This window comes from Acinonyx jubatus, chromosome B3, assembly GCF_027475565.1.
Source record: "Acinonyx jubatus isolate Ajub_Pintada_27869175 chromosome B3, VMU_Ajub_asm_v1.0, whole genome shotgun sequence".
Classification (NCBI taxonomy): Eukaryota; Metazoa; Chordata; class Mammalia; order Carnivora; family Felidae; genus Acinonyx; species Acinonyx jubatus.
Genome location: NC_069386.1, coordinates 40,152,186 through 40,176,741, shown reverse-complemented (window position 1 = coordinate 40,176,741; position 24,556 = coordinate 40,152,186). Strand labels below are relative to the sequence as shown.

Sequence of the window (24,556 nt, the reverse complement as noted above, 5' to 3'; positions counted from 1 at the left end):
AAGTGGCATGTTGGGTGTAGAGATTACTTAAAAATAAAATCTTGAAGAAAAATAGAGAGTGCTAAATGTTGCTGGGGGTATGACACTTACACGTTGTAGGGGAGGGAATATAAATTGGTGGTCTTTGTGGAAGGCAGGTTAGCAGAGCCTTTGTAAATGTTATGTTCAATAATTCTACCTAAGAATCTGTCCCAAGGATGGGCACCTGGGTGGCTCGTTGGTTGAGTGTCCAACTTCAGCTCAGATAATGAACTCATGGCTGTGTGTTAAAGCCCACACTGACAGCAAAGACCCCACTTCCGATCCATTGTTCCTCTCTCTCTGCACCTCCCCTGCTCATGCTCACTCTCTCTCAAAAATAAACATTAAAAACAATATATCCCAAAGAAATAATCAAATGTGGACTTATGTATAGGGATGAGTATTGTAGCATTACTTGTGATGATAAAAACCTGTAAACTGTAAGTGTCCCTCCTTAGGGAGATGACTATGTTGTGGTATACCCATACAATAGAGAGTTAAATCACTAAAAGTGCGATTTTTGTTCAACTCTTGATGACGTGAAAAAATGCTCAAATGGTGTGGGGCGGGGGGGGGGGGGTTAGAATACAAAGCTTTACACACATAGAAGATTAATTTTATAAAAGAACTGCAGAGGAAAGAATAGGGTAGCAAATACAGTAATCAGTCTATCTTCAGCTTTCTTTGAACTCAGCCGGAAGTAGTTTGATTTGGGGGATGGAATCCCAGAGTATATCTGAGGAGTTTTCTATTCTCACAGGTAGTTGTTACCTAGCATACCTAGCATACTTGGAGCACATGTCTTTGTTTTTAGCACATGTCACATGTCTTTGTTTTTAGCTCATGTCACAGTTCTAGTCAAGTGACTTATGGTTTGGGCTTAAAAGGGGATCTGGGGGAGGAAGAGAGGCAGGCAGCCATGCTCTGGTTGTCTTTGGAATGTTCTGGGTCTGTCTTTTTTGATTATTATAAGGAAAGGCAGGCTGGTGTTCTAACATTGCTTCAGAAACTGTTCTTAGTGTTTAAACTTCCGACTTTAGATGAATCAGAAATGGAGAGCTTGTTTTATTCATCTCCATATCACAAGAATGTGTTAATCTAGGTGTTTTTTTTTTTAAAAAATGGCTAAATTCTAACCTCTGCCTTTCCTGTTGCTTTAGTCTTCCTGGTGAACTAGTAAATTACATTTGGATACGTATGTGTATATATTATGTATGTATATGTATATATATACATGTGTGTGTATATACATATATATGTATATATGCACGCGCGCACACACATACACACACACCCTTAATGTGCCACAAGCTTTAATATCTCCTAGATCTCCATTTGGAGATGACTGGTATCTGTGAGAATTGAATTAAAAGAAATCAGATGGCTGTGGCGCCTGGGTGGCTCAGTCCGTTAAGCGACTGACTTCGGCTCAGGTCATGATCTCACAGTTCAGGAGTTCGAGCCCCGCGTAGGGCTCTGTGCTGACAGCTCAGAGCCTGGAGCCTGCTCCGGATTCTGTGTCTCCCTCTCTCTCTGCCCCTCCCCCGCTTGCACTCTGTTTCTCTCCCTCTCTCTCTGGGAAATAAATAAACATTAAAAAAAAAATCAGATGGCTTTTTGTGAGATCCCCATACTGTACAAGAGCACTAGAGTATGTATAGAAAGGAAATACGTATGTAGGAAAGTAGTTGGCAAAGTATGAGGCAAAAGGGAACCGTGGATTTTGCTTTGCCCTATTATTTGTTGTCTTTGTCTCGGCAGTAATTTTTTTGTTGTTTTAAGCACCTAGAAAACAGGATCACTGTCCTTGAGTTGGTATAACATTTAAGCATATGCAACTAAGTATTCATTAAACTTTTATTAGCATAGAAAAGTTCCAGTAGGAGCATTGTTTGTTAACATAAATCTACATATTGGTAGCAGTTTTTTGCCTGAGGGTGGCTCCAGTATTGAGACTGAGCTGTTTGCATGGCAAATTCAGAGTACCCAATAGATCTGTCATTTTACATTTTCTTTTGGGTCAGAAAAGGCCTGTTTCTGAGGAACAAACTCCCTCAGATTTGTTAAGGAAATGTTTCATAAAAGATTCCTTAAATCAGGTCTTTTAACTGATTTGGCCTTGGGGTCTGACTTCAAAACGCTGCAATACCACACCATGGCTTTTGAAGCCAGATTCCCAGCGTTCTGTTCATGTTCTGCACAATCCGGCTTTGTTCGCTCTGGTACCGGTCTGGGGCCCCACCCAACCCTTTTTTGTGGGTGATCACTGAGCTTTTGATAAAGGCCATCAACTGACTGTATTTTTACCATGTGCCCAGGAGGCTGTGACTGGTTTTTATTCTGCTAGCCTGGCATGGGTGTGGTTGAAAATTGTGTCTGTGTAATTTAGGGATAAAATTATCTTTTTATCAGATAAGTTGTATTTATGAACAGCATTAGATATAAAATGTCATACCTTCCTTTGCCTGTCATGGGGTCAGGATTATCTACCCAACTGGGTTTCTGTGAACAGTTTAGTCACGGCCACACCATAAGGTAGGATCAGAGCTTTAATTCTGCACTCCAATGTGGTTTACTGGTCACTAGAATGTGCCCCATCAGCATTTGAAAGAATAAAGGTCATCAAGTGAGAAGGAGAAATGCATTTGGATAGGTTCTTTTGAAAATTATCTTGTGTACACATACCCATGTCAGTATCATATGCTTTGGAATAGGGCATTTCAGCAAGGTTATGGTGTTAGAAATTAACCCTGAAATCTGTGAGTTTATTTTAGCTCTGTGATTGGGCAGTACTTACATCACTAATGATGATTTGCTGCTTATTGAACTGACTGAATCGTGGGCCCGTCTTCCCTAAACACCTGGGGGTGCAATTGAGGGATGCATTAAGTCACTTTTTAGGTTTGTTTTTAATGGTACTGTTTTATTCTGAGTGTCTCTTCATTTTCAGAATAAGCCCCAGTCTCCAAAGAGAGTTGCTTCCTTTCCCATCAACAATGGCTCCAAAGAAAATGGGATCCATGAGGAACAAGACCAAGAACCACAGGATCTCTTTGCAGGCAAGTATGGACTCATAACTTACACTAGAAGTCTTCTAAGTTGCTGAGTTAATAAGCAAGATGTATATTGGAAACATAACTCCACATAAGGATATGGTTATGGAGGATTCCAAATCATGTAGAATATAGTCCCTGCTATCAAGATTCTGACAGGTTTAGGGAGTAAGACATAAACATACAGATCGAGTTAGACAAGCTACTAAACAATATAAATGTGGCAAGAATGCTAGAAATACTAAGTCTCAGATCTTTGAGATCAGACTAAAGTAGTAGCTTTAGACTTTTAAGACCAAGACTCATAGTAAGAATTACATTTTGTGTCATAATCCAAAATATATACATATTTATATAAAACTGAAACAAAGTTTTATTAAGTGACTTGCTTTTACAATACAATCTGAAATTTTCTATTGTTTCTCCTTTTTTTTTTTAACTGCTATTTACAACCCGTTGAGTTGATTTCATAGTTCACCAAAGAGCCACAGCCTGCAGTTTGAAAAACATTAGTATGGTGTGGGGTTTCTTAACCTTGGCACTAGTAACATTTTGGGCCTAATGATTATTTGTTGAGAGGGCCTCCCTGTTTTCAGCAGGGGGTGATTTTGCCCCCCAGAAGACACTTGGCAATGGTGACAGCCATTTTTGGTTGTCACAGCTGGTAGTGCTATTAGTATCTGGTGGATAGAGGATGTAAATGCTGCTAAAAACCTTGTAATACACAAGACAAGCCCTCACAAAAAAATTATTTAGCTCAAAATGTCAGTAGTGCCCACATTGAGAAACTCTGGCTAAGAGTGACTTTGGAAGACTTCCTGGAAGAAGCAGAATTTATGTAGGAGAAAAAGGAGAAACAGTACTAATGGTTGGGCAGGTAAGTTTGAAAGCCAGTCAATAAACTTGAACCAGAGCAGGGAGTTCTTAGAGAAGCCCTGGAAGAAAAGGCTTGAAATGTAGTTTGGGAGGCTTTTAGACATCAGTAATAATTACAGTTTGAATTTTCATCCTACTGTCAACTAAGAGCCACTGGCCATTTTGAATAAAGAAAGTGATATCAGGGGCTCCTGGGTGGCTCAGTAGGTTAAGTATCTGACTCTTGATTTGGGCTTTGGTCTTCATCTCCTGGTTCATGGGTTCAAGCCACATGTCAGGCTCAGTGCTGACAGTGCAGAACCTGATTGGGATTTTCTCTGTTTGCTCCTCCCCTGCTTGCACATGCACTTTCTCTCTAAATAAATACATAAATAAATTTTAAGAAAAAAATAGAGTGATACGGGTAAAGTAATGTTTTGAGAAGACTGATCTAGTGGAATTACTATATAAAATGGATTGCAGTAGAGAAAAACTAGATACTTCAGAAGGCAGTTACAGATTTGCTTAAGAATGAAATGGCAGGGCACCTGGGTGGTTCAATCATTAAGCATCTGACTTCGGCTTAGGTTATGATTTCATGATTAGTGAGTTCGAGTCCCACATCAGGTGATTTCAAGCCCCACTTCTGGTAAGCCCTGCTTCATTCTGTCTTTCTGCCCCTCGCTCACTTGCACCCTCTCTCTCTCAAAAAAAGAAAAGAAGGAGAAGAAAGAAGGAAGGAAGGAAGGAAGGAAGGAAGGAAGGAAGGAAGGAAAGAAAGAAAGAAAGAAAGAAAGAAAGAAAGAAAGAAAGAAAGAAAGAAAGAAAGAAGAAAGAAAAAGAATGATATGGCAATGACCAAAAATAAGAGGATATAAATAGGAAGGGAAAGGTGAAAACTTTTCAAAAGAGAAATCAACAAAATTTGGTTGTTGTTGTTAGTGATTGGATGTAATGGACATCCAAAAATGGGAATTGAAGATGGAGTCAAAGGTTTCAAATCCAAGGATTAAGAAGAAAATGAGCATTTTGAGAACTACATTCTGAAAGAAGAAACTGGCTTTGAGGGAAAAGTGAGTTTGGGTTTGAGATATTTTAAATTTGAAATGCAAAGGAAAATGCCCAGGAGGTGATTTGAATTGTGGTACTCTACCTGGGGAGAGAGGGAGGAACGGAACACACAGGAGTTGTTTTCCTAGAGTGAGCAACTCAGAGAAGAGTGGTGAGCAAAGGGAGACATGGGAGGGCAGAGGATAACATCTTGGGAAGGTCCTCTCATTAGAACTCTGGTAGGAAATTTAAAAGACGTGAAAGTGGGGTGCCTGGGTGGCTCAGTCGGTTAAGCGTTGTACTTTGGCTCGGGTCATGATCTTGCAGTTAGTGAATTTGAGCCCCGCGTTGGGCTCTGTGCTGACAGCTTGGAGACTGGAGCCTTCTTCGGATTCTGTGTCAGTCTCTCTCTCTCTGCCTTTCCCCCGCTTGCACTCTTGTCTCTCTCTCTCCCTCAAAATAAATAAACATTAAAAAAAAAATTGTTTTTAAAGACGTGAAAGAGAAGTTAGAATGACTTTAATCATTTATTAGAAGATTTTCCAATACCTTTTATCTCTGAAACTTAAAAGTGCACACTGTTCATTCTGGTAGTAATTGTTTTGGATAAAGTTACTGGAGGAGAAATGCAATTATCTAATGAATTATCTTTAGTTATATGGCAGGTTAAAAAGGGTTTTTTCTCAGGGCGCCTGGGTGGCTCAGTAGGTTGAGTGTCCGACTTAGGCTCAGGTCATGATCTCGCAGTTCGTGAGTTCAAGCCCCCCGTCAGGCTCCGTGTTGAGGGCTCTATGCGGCAGCTTGGAGCCTGGAGCCTGCTTCGGATTCTGTGTCTCCCTCTCTCTCTGCCCCTTCCCACTCATGCTGTCTCTCCCTGTCTCTCAAAAATGAATAAACATTAAAAAATTTAAAAAAAAAGGGGGGTTCTCTCTGGGTCCTTAACATTCATATTATCTTTCCTTATAAGAAGACTTGAAATCTTAGTGTGACTGAGTTACCCCTATGGCTGGATTTTATGTACATGAACATGTAGGAAATCTTTATCATGGACATATTCATGAGTAATGAAGATTCTGATTTACTTTGATCCCCTACTGTTTTCATAAGCAGCCAGTACCTGCCTCACTACTAAGAAAGGAACATGAAAGGAATACCTGTAATGAGACATTTAATTTAGGACTTGAGTAGCTTCTCAGGTGTCTTAGATATGGATTGTGGAGATTTAAATGTTCTGAGTTTATTTTCCACATGATTAGTTCAGTGACAATCTGAGTCTCTGTGATGGAGCACAAAGGCTTTTCCATTACTCTTGTCAAGAGTGCAGAGAAAACCCCTTTAAAATTTTTAATTTTTATTTTTTTATTTTAGTGAGAGAGAGAAAGAAGCAGGGGAGAAGGGTGGGGGGGGGTGGGGAGAGAGAGAGAGAGAGAGAGAGAGAGAGAGAGAGAAAATCTCAAGCAGGCTCCACACTCAGTGAGGAACCCAACACAGGGCTCAATCTCATGATCCTGGGATCATGACCTAAGCTGAAATCAAGTGAGATGCTCAGCCAACTGAGCTACCCAGGCACCCTGAAAAAACAAACAAACAAACAAAAAAACCACTTTCTAACATAAGATTAGGCATCTTTGTCACATGAATATCAGTAAAAGATACATAGCTCTTCAAAAGGCTTTCAGTAGCACTTAATAAGTGAAAGGTTTAAAATAAAAAGTACCTCCAGGGTGCCTGGATGGCTCAGTCAGTTAAGCATCTAACTTCCTGCTCAGGTCATGATGTTGCAGTTTGTGGGTTTGAGCCCTGCATCAGGCTCCACGCTGACTGTGCAGAGCCTGCTTGGTAGTGTCTCTCTCTCTCTATCTCTTTTTCTCTCTCTCTCTACCCGTCTTCGATTTGCATGTGCACATTCTCTCAAAAAAGTGCCTCCTGTTTCATTTCCAAACACATTTGTTAACTTAATTATTTACTTGGGGCCTACATGGTGTAACTTTAACATACTTCAGTTGGTTGCTTGCTCCAAAGAGCCCTACCACCCTGAGACGTTTATCATGTGTACTTTTTTTTTTGTTTTGTACACCCACACCAGGGTCAGATTACATAGCCACCTTTTCCTGGTAGCTACCAGTTCCAACAGTGTGACATCCATGTTTGTAGACATGATTCATATTTAATGGTTAGAACATTGATCTAGGACTTAGTTATACCTTATAGATCCCCATCTCTTGTTTCATTTTAGCTCCAAGGAAAGTCTAGAAAAGAAAAACAAATAGCTTTCTTTGAATTTTCTAAGAGTAAAATTGAATGCCTACTGATCAGGCTAAACCCAAGTAGTTATTTATGTTTTTCTTTATTAAAAAGGAAAAAAAATCTTAGCTGTTTAGGTTTTGAACTTCTAGTTGTATTGCTCCAAGTTGAAAGTGCATTCTTTTTATTTGTCAAAAAAAATTTAATGTCTAAAAATGGTACATAATGCTCTTTTAAAATCCCCTTTCTAGAACACTTACGGAATGAGTTGTTGTGCTCAACTGAGATTTTCCCAGATAGACAAAAGCAATTTTAAGCACTATTTTTTTTAACGGTTTTTATTAGAAAGATTTTCAGATGTTACAACATCTTTTTATCCCCCTTGGATAGCGTGTGTTAAACATAATCTTTGCAAGATGATCTAAAAGTATAATTGTAAACAATTTTTTAATGTTTATTTTTGAGAGTGAGACAGAGTGTGAGCAGGGAGGGGGCAGAGAGAGAGGGAGACACAGAATCTGAAGCAGGCTCCAGGCTCTGAGCTGTCAGCACAGAACCCGAGGAGGAGCTTGAACCCACGAACTTCTGACATCATGACCTGAACCGAAGTCGGACGCTTAACGGACTGAGCCACCCAGGTGCCCCTGTAAACAATTCTTAAACTGTGCTAAACATTAAAAAAAAAGGTGGGGGGGACACCTGGGTGGCTCAGTCGGTTAAGCGTCCGACTTCGGTTCAGGTCATGATTTCACACTTCGTGGGTTCGAGCCCCGCGTCGGGCTCTGTGCTGACGGCTCAGAGCCTGGAGCCTGTTTCAGATTCTGTGTCTCCCTCTCTCCCTGCCCCTCCCCTGTTCGCGCTCTGTCTCTGTCTCAAGAATAAATAAACATTATAAAACAAAAAAAACAAAACAAAAAAACAAACAAAAACTGTGCTAAAACAACATTGCCAATCTCAGGTGTGACGAATAGTGTCTTTTCCCAAGTGTTACGGTGTTTGTATTTTGGGTCTGTTTTTTCTAGCTTAACGGTTTTCCTGATTTCCTTTGATGTCATTTTTTTGCTGTCAGTACATCTAACTCTAGCTGAACTCACTCTTCTTTTACAAATAGTTATAACAGGAATAAATAGAGTTTATATAGGGTTTTAAGGGAATATTCCTAATAGTAAATTGGTAATAGTAAAGTAAATAGTAAAGTAAAATAGTAAAGTAAATTCCTAATTAGTAAAGTAAAATCTGACTTTGGCTATGTAGTCTTTTTGCTTAATACCTGATTCTTGCCTAAATTTTATGTAGGAGAGGATAGCTAAGCAGTTGTATTTGGAAATGGGAGAGATTGTTCTGCCAAACTAGTGCCAAAAGAGCACTTCTCTTACCATACTCCCCTTTTATCTATGTAAAAACTTCTTCCCTTGTTCTGTTCACCTAGGTCAAATTTCTCTACTCTCACTCTTTTAGTTTGAAAACGTGTAAGTATTGTGAGTGGTTGCTGTTGTTTTTTGTCTTAGCCTATAGAACTGAAGTTTAGCCATCAGAGACCCATTATGGATCTGCATTGTAAAATATCAACTATTTTTAGATGCCACAGTGGAGCTCTCCCTGGACAGTACACAAAATAATCAGAAGAAGGTGCCAGCCAAAATGCTGATTTCTCTTCCTCCACAGGAAGCCACAAATTCTTCTAAGCCCCAGACAAGCTATGAGGAGGTGAGACTTTGTGCTTTGGTCTTGTTTCTTTTGGATTTTTAGGACTGTGTTGCCAGTCTAAAGTTCAGTTGACTATGAACCTTGAAAAAATATTTATGACTCTTGAAGAAGACTTTTATGGTTAATGGACAGCCAAAATCCAATAAAGAACTCTTTCCTGGTCAGAGTATCTATTACCCAGAGGATAACACAGAGGCTTTCAGTGAACACTAATGATACTTAATGTCTGAAGCTCCCATATTCAAGAGTGTAGTCTTTCCTCATTCTCTCTTTAGCCCAACAAACACAAGTCTTCCAAAATCTAGTAATTATTTATTATGATCACAATAAGGTTTTAGGTGAATAGATGTAACAAAGTCCTTTGAGCAATCTTCACCTTAAAATTGTGGAGGTTTATTCATTGGAATTATTGGAAATGGACAGAACTTAACACTGATGTGTAGAAGGATATAAATTAATGTTGTTAAATTGAAACAAGGTAAGTACAGGGCAAAATTAACACCCTTTTTTGTGTATTAACTCTCATGGTTTGTCTTCTCTTTAAAAGCTAGAGGAAGAAGAACAGGAAGACCAATTTGATTTGACAGTTGGTATAACTGATCCTGAGAAGATAGGTAAGTGTACTCGAACATCCTTCTGATGTTAGGATGTGGCCAAGGAAAACATGGCTAGCCAGTTTCTGCATGGTTACCTCTAGAGCTGAATTAGCAAATGTGAAGTGCTTCATCATTCTCTCTCCTGTAAGATTATTCCCCTTGCTATGCTTCTAACGCTAGAAATAGTAGTTACCTAGTACTTAATTAGGCTTTTTTTTTTTTTTTGCTTTTGGGAAAAAAAAATCAGAGACTTTAAATACTATTAGAATTCTTTCTTAAAGATTTTAAGTAATCTCTACACCCAACATGGGGCGTAAACCTACAACCCCAAAATCAAGAGTTGCATGCTCCGCTGACTGAGCCAGCCAGGTGCCCCAGAATCCTTTCTTAAAAACCCAAACATTGTGGGACACCTGAGCTTAGTCAATTGAGCATCCGACTTTGGCTCGGGTCATGATCTCACAGTTTCTGAGTTTGAGCCCCTGTTTGGATCCTCTGTCCCCCTCTTTCTGCCCCTCCCCTACTTGCACTCTCTGTCTCTCAAAAATAAACATTAAAAAAAAAAACAACCAAAAATTGCTTTTCCCACAGAGTTGATAAGACCATTTTACTTTTCTTTGAAATCATAAATTCTATTTAAGCATCCTAAAACATGTTCTAAAATTTGAGGGTACTAAATTTGTTTTTCCCCTAAAAAGTTTGGAATTCTTGTCACATATTATTTATCATGCATTCTTGATAGCCTAAAGAAGTACCTAAGTTTCTATCTCTCTTTGATAGGTAATGACTAAAGGACCTGGTTGAATTTTGGTCAAGTTTGGGGGAAGTTGGGTTTTCAAAAAGCACAATACATAATTTTGGCCAGAACTTGGGTTTTCTGGATGGCCTTCCCATGTCGCAAATTTGTGAAAGCTATTATCGAGCAGAGAGCAACAGGCCTCAACTTTCCTTGTTCTAGGTACAGTCCCTGAGAAAAGAGGCTTTACAGAACCTTTCCTCGTAAACATGGGTGCTGTTTATATGGTCAAGAGGAAAATGTAATTTCCAACCCTTTGTTCTGAACTAGAAACAGGAAATTAAAAAAAAATTTTTTTTAACATTTATGCAATTTTGAGAGACAGAGACCAGGTGCAAGTGGAGGAGGGGCAGAGAGAGAAGGAGACACAGAATCTGAAGCAGGCTCCAGGCTCTGAGCTGTCAGCAGAGAGCCTGACATGGGTCTCAAACCCACGAACCGTGAGATGATGACTTGAGCTGAAGTCGGATGCTTAACCAACTGAGCCAACCAGGCACCCCTAGAAACAGGAATTTATAAACTGTAATTAGACTTTATGCCAAAATGGTTTGTTGAGTTTGACTTTTCCTAGATTGTTGCACTGATAAGATGTTTATGAGCATGTTATACAGTTTCCCCATCCAGTAGTAGAGGAAACTGAGGACTACTAGGTGAAATGCAGCTTTCCTGTCAGGTCACAGTATGGTTCGTGGTAGAGCCTGGGCCAGTACTTTGGATTACATGTGTGGGGTTATTTTTTGCCTCTCCAATATTTATAAGTATTTTGTAAGCACATTGATTTTAAGTTAGTTAAACTTTACCTGCTTTATTTTTTTTTTAATTTTTTTTTTTTTTAACATTTTATTTATTTTTGAGACAGGGAGAGACAGAGCATGAACAGGGGAGGGTCAGAGAGAGGGAGACACAGAATCTGAAACAGGCTCCAGGCTCTGAGCTGTCAGCACAGAGCCTGACGCGGGGCTCGAACTCACAGACTGCGAGATCATGACCTGAGCCGAAGTCGGCCGCTTAACCAACTGAGCCACCCAGGCGCCCCAAACTTTACCTGCTTTAAATCCTTAGTAGAATAAGAATAATTGAATAATACTAATTGTTTTAATATTTAAAAGTCATAATGTTTTAGGGACGCCTGGGTAGCTCAGTTGGTTAAGTGTCCGACTTCAGCTCAAGTCATGATATCACAGTTCATGAGTTTGAGCCCCCATGTCGGGATCTGTTCTGACAGCTCAGAGCCTGGAGCTGCTTCGGATTCTGTGTTTCCCTCTCTCTGCCCCTCCCCTGCTCATACTCTGTCTCTCTCTCTCTCTGTCTCTCAAAAATAAATAAACATTCAAAAATAAATAAAAGTCGTGATGTTTTGAAAAAATAATTAAATAAAAGTCATGAAGTTTAATAGACGAGAAGAGGGAGGGAGTATATTAGTTTCCTATGGCTTCTGTAACAAAGTACTACAAATAGAGTGCTTAAAACAACAGTAATATATTTGCTCACAATTCTGAAATCATGGTGTCAGCAAGGCCATCCTCCCTCTGAAGGCACTAGGGAAGGTTTTCTGTGTCTCTCCTCTAGCTTCTGGGAGCCTCAGGCATTCCTTGGCTTGTAGCTGCATCGCCCCAATTTCTGCCTTCATTGTCACATGACATTCTACCTGGGCGTCTTCACATTGTCTTCCCTCTATATATGTCTATCTCTGTGTCCACATTTCTCTTTATAAGGACAGAAGGCATACTGAATTAGGGCCCACTACTACTGACCTCATTTTTACTTGATTTCTATAAGACCCTGTTTCCAAATAAGGTCATACTCTGAGATGCTGGCAGTTAGGACTTTCAACATATCTTTTTAGGAGTACAGAATTCATTCCATAACAGTAATTTAAACATCCTGTGGATCAGATTTATTTAAACACAGATCCCTTTGATGATAAGCTTTCATTCCCTGTATCATAGTCTAGATTCTTAGTCACGTTGATGCCAAGAAACCAGCTGCTTAGAGCATGTTCATATTCAGGACCTGATCTTGGGGCACCCTATCTGGCTCAGTTATTGGAGCATGTGACTCTTGATGTCAGGGTTGTAAGTTTGAGCCCATGTTGCATGTAGAGATTACATTAACAAAAAACAAAAAAACCTGATTTTTACAACCACACCTTCTATTTGTGTGGGCTGTTTATTCAACGTGTGCTTCTCCTTCCCACATCTAAATAATTAGAAACCAGGGTGCCTGGCTGGCTCAGTTGGTAGAGCATGCTACTCTTGATTTCAGGGTCATGAGTTAAAGCCCCACACTGAGATTACTTAAAACCTTGGGGCACCTGGGTGGCTCAGTCGGTTGGGCATCTGACTCTTGATTTTGGCTCAGGTCATGATTTCACAGTTCATAAGATGGAGTCCCATGCTTTGAGTGCAGCCTATTTAGGATTTTGTCTCTCCCTCTCTCTCTGCCCCTCCCCTGCGCACGTGTTCTCATTCTCTGTCTCTGTCTCTCTCTTTCTCTCTCTCTCTCTCTCTCTCTCTCTCTCTCAAAATAAATAAACGTTTTAAAAAGTGAAAACAAAAAATAAAACCAAACAAATAAATAAATAGGATCCCACTTCTACCAGGATGTGCTTTTTAGAGCCATGGTAATTTGCATATGCCATCTCCAACTCTCTGAAATTATTTAGGAAGTTAATGTAAATTTAAAACTGCTGTATTACTAGCCCATTTCCATATTTTATGAACTCTGTGTGTACATGCAGGTATGTTTTCCCTCACTCATTGCCTCAGTAAAAGCAGCTGATAGGCTGGCAAACTGATGATCTTGCTTTGCTGTTAGGTGTTACGTATGTTTGCACTTAGGCTTCCTTTTTTGCAGGCACTAAATTACGGGGTTGACCACTTGGAAATTTGACTATGACCTCTGAATGAAATTTTGAATACTTTTTCTATAAAGTAAATTTAGATTTTTTTTCCTTTTAACAGTGGTAAATGTTCTTGGTAGTGTTAGGCAATGTAGTGGTTAGAAGAGAACTAACAGTGGTAATTGATACGCAGTAATTTCTAAGGGTTAGCGTATGATTTCTGTTTCACGTACACCCTTTTGGTAGTATTAGAAAGGTAGAGAAGACAAGCCCTTCCTTCCTGTATAATCTCCAACTTCTCTATGTACTTTTTAAAAACAGGCATTCCTAGCCGTCTCATTGAAACCAGGTTCCCTGCTGTATGTGCCCTGCCGATCCAGTACTGTACCTTCTTCCCCTGGGCCCTCTCCCAGGACCAGTTCAGAATCATAAGCACCTAGTAATTGTTGACCTAGGTTTTTCTGTTTGGTGTGAGGAAGAATTGAGTGGGGGAAGAAGGGAACAAAACCAACCCAAAACACCACATTCTAGCCCTGGAGCTTTGTCAGAGTCCACTGTATGTCTTTTCACTGCTCAGGGAGTCAATGGTGCCTTTATGTCCCTAAGTGGTCTAGGTCAGAACACTACCACAGAGAAAAACAATTGCTTGAATCCCAAATTATTTAACAGTCAAAGGCTTTTTCAGAAAAATAATTCCTCCAGGAAAGAGATTTGTGTGACATCAGGCAGCCGAAGCGTCTTCCTGCCAGGTCCTTTGCTCTGGATGAACATGCTAGATGAGAGAGGTCAGTGTCCCCCAGCACCAATGGAGGGGTCCGTGACAGTATTTCTGAAAGAGCAAACCAAGCCCAGAGCTAGCTTAGGGTAGAACTGCTTGTTTCCTTTTACATCAGTTGCTTCCTTCTCCTCCTGCTTTATACAGCAAGAGAATTGTTTGATTTTAGACAGATGTGTATAACCAGCCCAAATATTGGCATGGTAACAACCGATGGATTGTCAGTATCCAGTGCTGCTTTGTGAAGGGTATAAATGGAGCCTGGCCTTGGAACAGGGGGCTGACTCTCTTGTTTAACTCAACCTGGGACCCCGCCAGCATCCGTGGGGGCATGATATGTGCCGCAAAGACCTTAAGGCAAAGTAGGAGATTGTAGGATAGTTTATAAAGCTTGGAGATGAAACAAGTGTCTCTTCTTATACAGGGCCCCTGTGGTCTATGATTCCTGGTTAGATATTAGCAAGATCAGCACTGCTTTAGTTTGCAGAATACTCCTCTCACGCTTTCTTGTTTTCCCACAGGGGATGGTATGAATGCCTATGTAGCCTACAAAGTTACAACACAGGTGAGTCCAAGCGACCCAGCTGGTAACCAACTTAATAGACTTGGGTGTTTATACCAAGAAGGTCATCATTCAGATTATTTCTGGGTATTTCCTTAGTTTCTTTGCCAACATCCTCCTTCAAGTTTACTCAAGATGGAGCAAGCCTGCATCCCTTTGGTAATCTCATCTGAGCCTTTCCACTTTTCTTCCAGAGAGCTAACACTTCAGTGTGAAACTTTGTAAGTTTTATTAAGACATGTGGTATCTCTGACATTTTTCCCGTCCTTTGTAGGAATTTTGTGGCTTAGAACTAGTTTGGTGGATTGCCCCAAACTATGTCATCTGTTTAAAAATTGTCAGTTCTTATGAGGTTTCCTGTGTGGAACTTCTTTTAATACTTTCCCTGCCCTTTTACCCCTCAGGTCTGGTCTTCCTTTTTTATATAACATTAATGCATACAAAACTTACACAATGTTGTATGCAGGTTATGAAGCATAAAAAATGAAGCCCCGAACCTACCACCAGTCTTAAGATGAGTACCATTCAATCTGCCTGCGTGTTTCTCCCTGTCATATCCCCTGCCTCACACCTTAAGGACAACCACTCTCCTGAGTTGTCTCTCATTTCCTTTATAAAAATTGTTCACATATGTATCTCTAAACAATATGCTGTTTTGCTTTGTCCTTAAGTTTCATAAAAACGGCATCATGCTGAAAATAGCGCTTTCTTTACTAGCATTGTTTCTCAGACCCATCTGTGTTGTGTGTAGCTGTAGTTAGTCCATTGTGTGATTATAGCATAATATATTTATCTGTTTTCCTGTTGTGAATATTTGGCATGTTTCCAGTTTCTGTAATTATGAACCACGACCTTTCTTGCACATGTCTCCTAGTGCACACGTAGAAGAGTTTCTCTAGAGTGTATAAAAACAGGAGGAGTCCCCCAGGGTACTAGATAGAGCAGATATTGAGGAAAAGGAATATAAACTTTTGTTTTTGTTTCTGCTTTTTTTTAAATATAAACTTTTAAAAAAGTCTTTGTACCAATTTATACTCCCACTGGCATGTGTGTAAAAGTTCCCATTGATATACTCCCCTGCTAACAACTGGCAAGGACAGCCTCCTTAGATTTTGCCTACCTGGTGAGTATTATAATGATCTGTCATTATGATATAGGCCTCGTCTTTTTTGCTAGAAGTTTCCTTTATATTGTCTTACTACTACTTGTTGGCCTGCGCCCTGTGAGTTCTAGATCCTGTGACACTTTAGAGTTTAAAGTGTCTACAGTGTAGATATTTCACCTGATCCTCCCCCCTCTAGTCTGTCTTTTGTTTCACTGCTTTGTTTCCAGCGGCAAATACCCTTAATAAGGCAGTGCAAGATGAATGGGTTGTAGGTGACCATAGATTTCCTCTTTAAACTAGACTTCAACCTCTGTTTCCTTTTATTTTATTTTATTTTATTTTTAAATTTTTTTTAGCGTTTATTTATTTTTGAGACAGAGACAGAGCATGAACAGGGGAGGGTCAGAGAGAGAGGGAGACACAGAATCCGAAACAGGCTCCAGGCTCTAAGCTGTCAGCACAGAGCCCGACGCGGGGCTCGAACTCACGGACCGTGAGATCATGACCTGAGCTGAAGTCGGACGCTTAGCCGACTGAGCCACCCAGGCGCCCCCCTCTGTTTCCTTTTAGAACAAGTGTTCTCAACCTGGAAGTAGAACTGGATTTGAATTTAATTAGTTGCCTTTGTAACGCTATACATTTTGTTTTATGCATTTAATATTCTTATCCTGAGAAGGGCTCTGTAGACTTCCTGGCAGAGGAGACTGTAGTTCAGAAGGTTTAAGAATCTCAGCCTTGGAGAAAGTTATTTGCCAGGTGGCTAAAGGACAGGGATCTGGGAAGTAAACTCCTTTCACATCAACCAGATGACTTTACAGATACTCATCTTCTATTTGAAATGATATCGCCTTGTGTTTTTTCTGTCCCCAAGACGAGCCTACCAATGTTCAGGAGTAAACAGTTTGCAGTGAAAAGAAGATTTAGTGACTTTCTGGGTCTTTACGAGAAGCTTTCGGAGAAACATTCTCAGAATGGCTTTATTGTCCCTCCTCCACCCGAGAAAAGCCTAATAGGTAAGCATGTGGTCTTTAATTCTGCCTGGATTTTTTCCTTTGTGTTCTTTCTGCAGTATACTTTCTACTTAGTATATGAGAATACTTCTCTTAACTGTGGAATCTTATGGTTAGGAAAGAAATATTTCCAGTGTTTTCCTGTAAATCACATGAGGCCTAGAGAAATAGCATGTTTTGACATGTACTCTTTCCTTGGGTGCAGTAGGAGGCTATGCTTTGAGCTTTCACAGCTCTGTGTGTGTGTGTGCGCGCGTGTGTGCATGCACGTGTGGTGTTTGAGTTTGTATTGGTATCAGAAGTCTTAAATGATTCCTAATTCCTCCAGATTGAAATGTACTAAATTGGATGGAGGTTTGGGGGAGCTGAGGAACCTTCCCATTGCCATCAGTTGATGTTTGTTCATCTAGACTTAGAGTCCTGTGGCCCTTTTAGAAAACATATAATATTCTGCAAGTCCCAGAGTTGAGAACTTTCAGCACTTTGAGACTAGTTCAAAAAATGATTCTCATGTAAAGAATCTTTTGTTCATGTCTCCTCGCAACGTAGGGGTGTAGAAGTGGCCTCTGGTTGTTTTTGGTAATGCTGTTCTCATTGCCTTTCCTTTTGTGGGCTTTCTCACAGGTGTTTGTTTTGTTTTGTTTTTTAATTCATGATGATTTACAGTTATTTTTACTTTTTAAATTCCATTCCAGGAATGACAAAAGTAAAAGTTGGGAAGGAAGATTCCTCTTCTGCAGAATTTCTTGAAAAACGGAGGGCCGCTCTAGAAAGGTAAATGCCATACATCCATTTTCCTGAGTAACATAAGAACAAGTGAAAAGCTGAAACAGACTTAATTATGAAACATTCACTTGAGTTAGTAGAGATGAGACTTGACTGAATTAAAGATTCACACCTCTCTTAGCTCTCTAACCTTTCCTTTGTCTCTGACCTTCCCACCTTAGGAACAGACCATCTTCTTTTCTTTCCTCACCCTAAGTGAGCAGACAATGGTATTCTCTTTTGCAGTCAGATATAATTGGCTCTGAGGTCTCTTTCCGAGCAGTTACTTTTCTTCTCTCTTTGGAAATGTGAAAAACATGAATTTGTGCTTATTAGCAGAGTCATACTTAAGTGCCTTATCTGAGCACATTTTAAAGTAGTGAAAGACATACGCTTGACACCCAAAACCTTGTGAGGCCAGGTTGACTAACCAGATAACTGCTTATACCCTGTAGGTACCTTCAGAGGATTGTGAATCATCCTACCATGTTACAGGATCCTGATGTCAGGGAGTTCTTAGAAAAAGAAGAGGTTAGTATTGTACAAACTGAATTTCATAATTTATACCTGCCTCTAGTGAAATGAAACTAGTTCATTCAATATGCATTTAACCTAGTATAAGACTGTGTCTTAATTTGTAAGCCCTCAAGAATGACAGGTAGTTTTCAGCCTTTGAAATAAAAGAAGTTCTGCCTGTAGTCAAAAGCAACGGGTTTTATTTTATTTTATTTTATTTTATTTTATTTTATTTTTAATTTTTTTAATGTTTATTTATTTTTGAGAGAGAGAGACAGAGTGCAAGCAGGAGAAGGGCAGAAAGAGAGGGAGGCACAGAATCCGAAGTAGGCGCCAGGCTCTGAGTTGTCAGCACAGAGCCTGACGTGGGGCTCGAATTCACGAACTGTGAGATCATGACCTGAGCCGAAGTTGATCACTTAACTGACAGCCACCTAGGCACCCTAAAAGCAACTGGTTTCAGGAGTCAGACTGCACCCTGGTGTTTTACTGGAACAACACAGTGATCTGTTTGGCAAGTCCTTTGTATGTCTTTCATAGGTTATGACTTGGCTCAAATTGAATGCTTATTTTGTGCAAGGAGCTGGGGGGCATTAAGTCAAAACCAATTACCACCGACCACAGAACTGCCATATAGCAAAAGTGTTGATTCAAGTAGACCGTCTGTTTTGCAGGCTATGCATAGGCTATTCATGATTGTGAAAAACTGGAGATGGCCCAATTGCTAATAATTGAAGAATTAAGTATTATATATCAATACAGCAAATACTTTATTCTCATCATAAAACAAAAGTATACAGAAGCGTTCATATATATTCATTGGAAATCTATATTATAAGAATTACATGGGACTCCTGGCTGGCTCACTTGGTGGATCACGTGACTCTTGATCTGAGGGGTCGTGAGTTTGAGCCCCATGTCAGGTGTAGAGCTTACTTAAAAAAAATAATAATAATAGTAAGTGAAACTTGGTGCACCTGGGTAGCTCAGTTGGTTAAGCATCCAACTCTTGATATTGGCTTAGGTCACGATCTCATGGTTGGTGGGATCAAGCCCCACATGGGGCTCCGCGCTGACATCATGGAGCCTACTTAGGATTCTCCCTCTCTCTCTGCCCCTCCCTCCCTCTCTCTCTCTGAAAATAAATAAACTTAAAAAATGAAATAAAATGTGAAACTTGAAACAGCAGGTATATAGAGCTATAGGAACATGTTAGTCAGTAAAGATCAAAAACAACACTGGAATCAAACGATGTTGTATCCCATATGAAAGAAAAGTAGAAGGAAATAAGTGACAGGATAGGACTATCATTTTGTATTTATTTTTTCATTTTGTTTTTACTTTTATTTATTTTTTTAACTATTTTTTTAAGTTTTTATTTATTTATTTTGAGAGAGAGACAGAGCAAGCCAGAGAAGGGCAGAGAGAGGGAGAGAGACAATCCCAAGCAGGCTTCACACCATCAATGTAAAGCCCTATGCAGGGCTTGAACTTAGGAACCATGAGGTCATGACCTGAGTCGAAACCAAGAGTCAGGTACTTAACTGACTGAGCCACCCAGGTGCCCCCGTGTTTTTACTTGTTAATTTTTACTTAATTTGCATACAGTGTGAATTATGTTAATGAAGAAAATGGTACTAGCTATATGTGGTTTTTCCCCCCCAAATGAAATTTTTTAATTAAAATTTCTTTACTTAGTGATTAAATCTTTTCATTCCTCCTCTGGGGTTCCTGTATCCATTTTTCCCTTTTACCCCCTCATCCCTCCCTCATACCCCTAAAACAGGGTTTATTGACAACAGCACTATTGACACTTTGGGCTGGATCATTCTTTGTTGTAGAGAGCTGCCTTGTGTGTTATAAGTTTAGTAGCATCCCTGGCCTCTATCCAACAGATGCCAGTAGCATCTCCACCCCAGTTTTAACAACCAGAATTATCTACAGACACGGCCAAATGTCCCCTACGTATCAAAATGGCCCCAAGTTGAGAATTACTTGACTAACCGTCCTGAGCACTAAAATCTAATTTTTCACTGTCGTATGATATATTTACTGTAGATTCTTTAGCATTCTTTTCATACTTTAGGAAAGAAGTTGTAAGACTGAACCAACCAAATTGTTTCTAAATGTTTGGCATGGTTGGCTTAACAAGATCATCCCTAAAAGTAACCCCAATCTGAGTAAATAATGCTCCTGTCCTTAGACCTTTGTTCAAATGGAATCACAGCACAACTTTAGAGCCTCTCAAGACCTTAAGTCCAGCTGTGTGTAGAGTATGCTTGTCCAAAGGATCTCGTAACTTTTAACAAAAGCATGTTTGGTATTTAAGCAGTTCATGCGTGGGATAGCAGACCATCTCAACATGAGATCACCTGGCTACATAACAATCTTACTGTATTTTCTTTCTGTACCCTATCTCAAAATGAAAATTTTGTTATTATGTTAAACATAGTCCTTTGATTTTTTTTTATTTCTATATGTGCTAGTTACAGATGTGTCTAACTGCCTTTGAAAACAACAGTCTACATTTCAAATAATTGTTTGGCAAGTTTTGGGCATGCCATCTGATGGATACTAATTCTTCTGAACCTAAAATAGGGGCAGAAGATAACTTGCCATCCCCGCCTTCTTGGTCTTGTAGCTGCCACGCGCCGTGGGTACCCAGACATTGAGTGGCGCTGGTCTCCTCAAGATGTTCAACAAAGCCACGGACGCAGTCAGCAAAATGACCATCAAGATGAATGAATCAGACATTGTGAGTAGCCCTGTGCCTCTCGGCTTCCCCTGCCCCCTCAGTCTTATGGGTCAGAAGCCCTGAGAAATCCTGACATTTCTCAGATTAGAGACTTATCTTTTAAGGTAATTCAGTCCCTTAAGGAAACCCTGTGCTGTATGCCTATAGGATTCCCCTCTATTAAAGATCTGGACTTGTGTGTTTCAGTGGTTTGAGGAGAAGCTCCAGGAAGTAGAGTGTGAAGAGCAGCGCTTACGGAAGCTGCATGCTGTTGTAGAAACTCTGGTGAACCATAGAAAAGGTAACAACCTCGGAAATGCACTCGGAGCTGGAGATGTCTCCAGTGAGCTATAGGTGGGAGGGCATGCTGTTCCCAACCCTGTCAGCCATTCAAGTTGAAATTCTCAGCCCACCTGGTCCTTGATGTTCTCATCAAAAAGATACGCCCTGCACCTGCTGGCAGGAAACATGACTCAGCCACTGTGAGCATTGTGCCTTCTAGTTGGGAGGGGTGCAGGGGAACTGCCTCACATACAGCTTCACGTGGGACATGGACTTCAGTTGGTATGATTTGAATTGGTGGCTTATATCCAAAGTGATGTCACATACTTTAGCTACATGGTCAAATGGACAATATGTAAATTCAGGGAAACTATATATGTCTCCTAACCTTTCTTCACCTTTCTTTGGTGAGATTTGTCTAAGAGCTAGTAAAATTTGCCAAGTTTGAATGCTTTCCTTCTCTGCCTTAAACATGGTAATAATCAGGGGTACCTAGGTGGCTCAGTCAGTTAAGCATCCAACTCTTGATTTCAGCTCAGGTCTTGATCTCAGGGTGATAAGTTCAAGCCCGATATTGAGCTCCACACTGGGCATGCATCTTACTTAAATAAACAAACAAACATGGTAATAAACAGAAATCAAAACAAGCAGAAAACTGTTAAAATGAAGCCATTGTGAGCATTGGCAAAATATGGCCCAGCCCATGGGCCACACCTAGCCCTAGGCCTGTTGCTGTGAGCTAGGAATGACTTTTACATTTTTAAAGGGATGAGTGAAAAAAGAAAGTGAGGCCGATATGTGATCCATAGGCTTAAATCATCTAGCCCTTCCTAGAAAAAAAGTTTGTCCTGCTTTAGGACATGTAAGACTATGCAGTGTGCACGTACATTCACTCTCGTGCAAATAGACTAACAATGAGCTTTAACATAAAAATTAGAATCATTCCTTTGGCCTGTTTGTATTAACTGGCCCCTAGTTCTCCAGGAATATTGAAGCTGCTGCTTCCAAGTAGGCTAGGCCTTAACTTGGTGAAACTTAGAACAGCAGATGTCTCTCCCTGCTCGTGTGACCACACTGCACTCCCCTCACTTTTCTAAGTACAGTTGGCTGTGGTGTAAGTGACTGGGTTGCAGAGCCCACAGTTGTTAGATATGCAGAAGGCAGCATTTCTAAGGCATGCCATGCAATGCCAGCTGACTTGTCCCTTTTCGTTTTGAGATAAGAGGCCTCTGCTGTCTTCCTCCTTCCAGAGCTCGCACTGAACACAGCCCAGTTTGCAAAGAGTCTAGCCATGCTTGGGAGCTCTGAGGACAACACAGCACTGTCACGGGCACTCTCCCAGCTGGCTGAGGTGGAAGAAAAAATTGAGCAGCTTCACCAGGAACAGGCCAACAATGACTTCTTCCTTCTTGCTGAGCTCCTGAGTGACTACATTCGTCTCCTGGCCATAGTCCGTGTAAGCTTCTGTTTGCTTTCCTCTTTTTCCTCCCCTTTATTTAATTTGCCTTTGTTTTCCTTTTCCCCTTCCCAAGAAATTTTCATCCATTATAGCTGAAAGTAGGTGTAACTTTTTTCTACTCTCAAGAGAGAAGGTATCTTGTGAACCAAAAAATCCATTTTAACTTTTAGCTAGTTATCACTATGTCATTTTTGAGGCCTTATAGCCAGTTTTTAAAATGCATTTGGAGAAAAGACTACTCTTGAATTTTCAGGTAGGCCCCTCCTTATTGCTACAGCTGCACACAGTCCTCTATGCTCCTTTCTTCAAATGAGGCTTATTACAGACCTGCTGTCTTGGCCCCCTGGAGCAATGACTCCTCAGTTCTTTGGTCTTTGCCTCCTTAACAGTAAGCGGCGGCTTTGCCTTTCGTAAGAGCTCTTAGTGGCTTCCACTTGTCCCTCTAATGTGGGCAGTCAGGTAACTACACGGAATCATCTTGGCATTGCATGGAGGAGTGTGGCCACAGGGCTGAGAGAGCTTGTCACCAGAGTCCTTTGTGTGCTGTGCTGACCACACTGATAACAACACTGCAGCCTACCTCTCAGATCAAGCACCTCACCTCTTCTCCTGGTAACTGGGAGAGTCTGGTTTCCCATTTTTAGAGCAGCCGAGGCAGCTTCATTGGGCAGTGATACTAGCTCTCGCATGGTCTCCCTGAGACAGAGGAAAGAGCCAAGAGGGATCCTGGTGCCTGCCTTATAAGGGACTGAATCTGCCCCTTCTCCAGCTTGGGACCAGGATGAGCCTCTGAGTTGGAACAGAGCCACACTCACTCCCCATCCCCAGCATCTCCCCGACCAGGGAGCCCCTGTGTTGTCAAGAACCAAGCTGCTCCCAGGGCTCTCATTTCCTCTGTGGCAGAGTTGCTCAATAAAGCCTGTGAGGTCGCTCATTGTCTCCCTCAGCTGTTTGGTTTGCTGCTAACTCCAGAGTGATAAGAGGCTGGAAAAATAACCTGCTTTGGAATTTGTAGAACTGGTCAGACTATGAAGGCTGGAGCACTACCTTAGGGAAGGGCCCTCTCTGGGAAAGTTTCAGAGAGGGGCATCGTTTGCAGCCTCAGGAGAGCATAGCTCTTGGATGTGACCCCCCAGGCATGAGAGAGCCCCAGCCTAGAGCTCCATGTAGGGACTGAGGCAACATGCTTGAGTGCAGAACTGCAAGCTGGGCTTTTCTTAGAGACCCTTAACCTGCCCTCTTCATAATCGTGAGAGGGTGATGGGCTGGGGAGATGAGCAGATATTTGTTTTATGCTCTTCCCTGAACCTGGAACTGTACCACCCTTAGCCCAGAGGGTTAGGCTTGAGTCTTACGAGGTTACCCTTTACCTATACTTTGACATTGAGAGCTGCTTAGAAATTGCAAGTGAACAGCAGTGACAGTCAACGCTGGGGAAGGTGAATTTGGTGGCATTTCACTCCCTAAGGTTCAAACTTTGGCAAAGGCCTGCCCTAAGGAGACCTAGAAAACATCCAGAAAACTTCTGCAGAGAGCAAATTGGAGCAGGGCTGGGAGGCTGACCCCAGGTACAGATCTCTCATCCAGGCTGCCTCTTGAAGCTACTAAGCCAGTGGGGGTGGTGGATGGCTTGGTTACGCCAATCACTGTCCTCTGGAAATGTGATCGAGGGACTGGAAACGGTGAGGGGATGGGTTGCCTGGCTGGCTTAGTCGGTAGAGCATGCAACTCTTGATTTCAGGGCTGTGGGTTCGAGCCCCACGACGGGTATAGAGATTACTTAAAATAAAAATCTTTAGGGGTGCCTGGGTGGTTCAGTCAGTTAAGCACCTGATTTTTTATCTCAGCTCAGGTCTTGATCTCAGGGTCATGAGTTCAAGCCTCACATTGGGCTCCACGCTGGAGGTGGAGCCTACTTAAAAATGATAATAAAATTAAAAATGAAGTAAATAAAAATAAAAATCTTAAAAAAGAGAAAAGAACTGGAAACTGGGAAAACCAGCACGTGGACGTTGGGGAGCTTCTTGGGGGCCTTGATTTATCAGTTGAATGTATGGATGGGATGGAAGCCGTGTGTGTCCCCATGGTAGCTTCAAGTATTTAGTTAAAGACTTGTTAAGCTAATCCTGTATACTATTTGGATGTGTTAATTTTAAGGTTGCTTCCTTAGATTGGCTTCCCTGG

The 24,556-nt window shown here is 41.0% G+C and overlaps 1 protein-coding gene across 3 annotated transcripts in view; it reads left to right on the top strand.

The window, feature by feature from the left end:
* SNX1 (sorting nexin 1) overlaps nt 1-24,556 on the top strand; it is a 40,783-nt gene that overhangs the window by 12,156 nt on the left and 4,071 nt on the right. For all 3 annotated transcript variants that reach the window (XM_015085542.3, XM_053223896.1, XM_015085541.3), the window contains exons 2-11: nt 2,972-3,080; nt 8,803-8,930; nt 9,478-9,544; nt 14,461-14,504; nt 16,478-16,619; nt 17,312-17,390; nt 17,837-17,912; nt 20,539-20,652; nt 20,839-20,932; nt 22,164-22,369. In XM_015085542.3, coding sequence (XP_014941028.2) covers nt 2,972-3,080; nt 8,803-8,930; nt 9,478-9,544; nt 14,461-14,504; nt 16,478-16,619; nt 17,312-17,390; nt 17,837-17,912; nt 20,539-20,652; nt 20,839-20,932; nt 22,164-22,369 — 1,059 coding nt within the window. The remainder of the gene's footprint in view (nt 1-2,971; nt 3,081-8,802; nt 8,931-9,477; nt 9,545-14,460; nt 14,505-16,477; nt 16,620-17,311; nt 17,391-17,836; nt 17,913-20,538; nt 20,653-20,838; nt 20,933-22,163; nt 22,370-24,556) is intronic.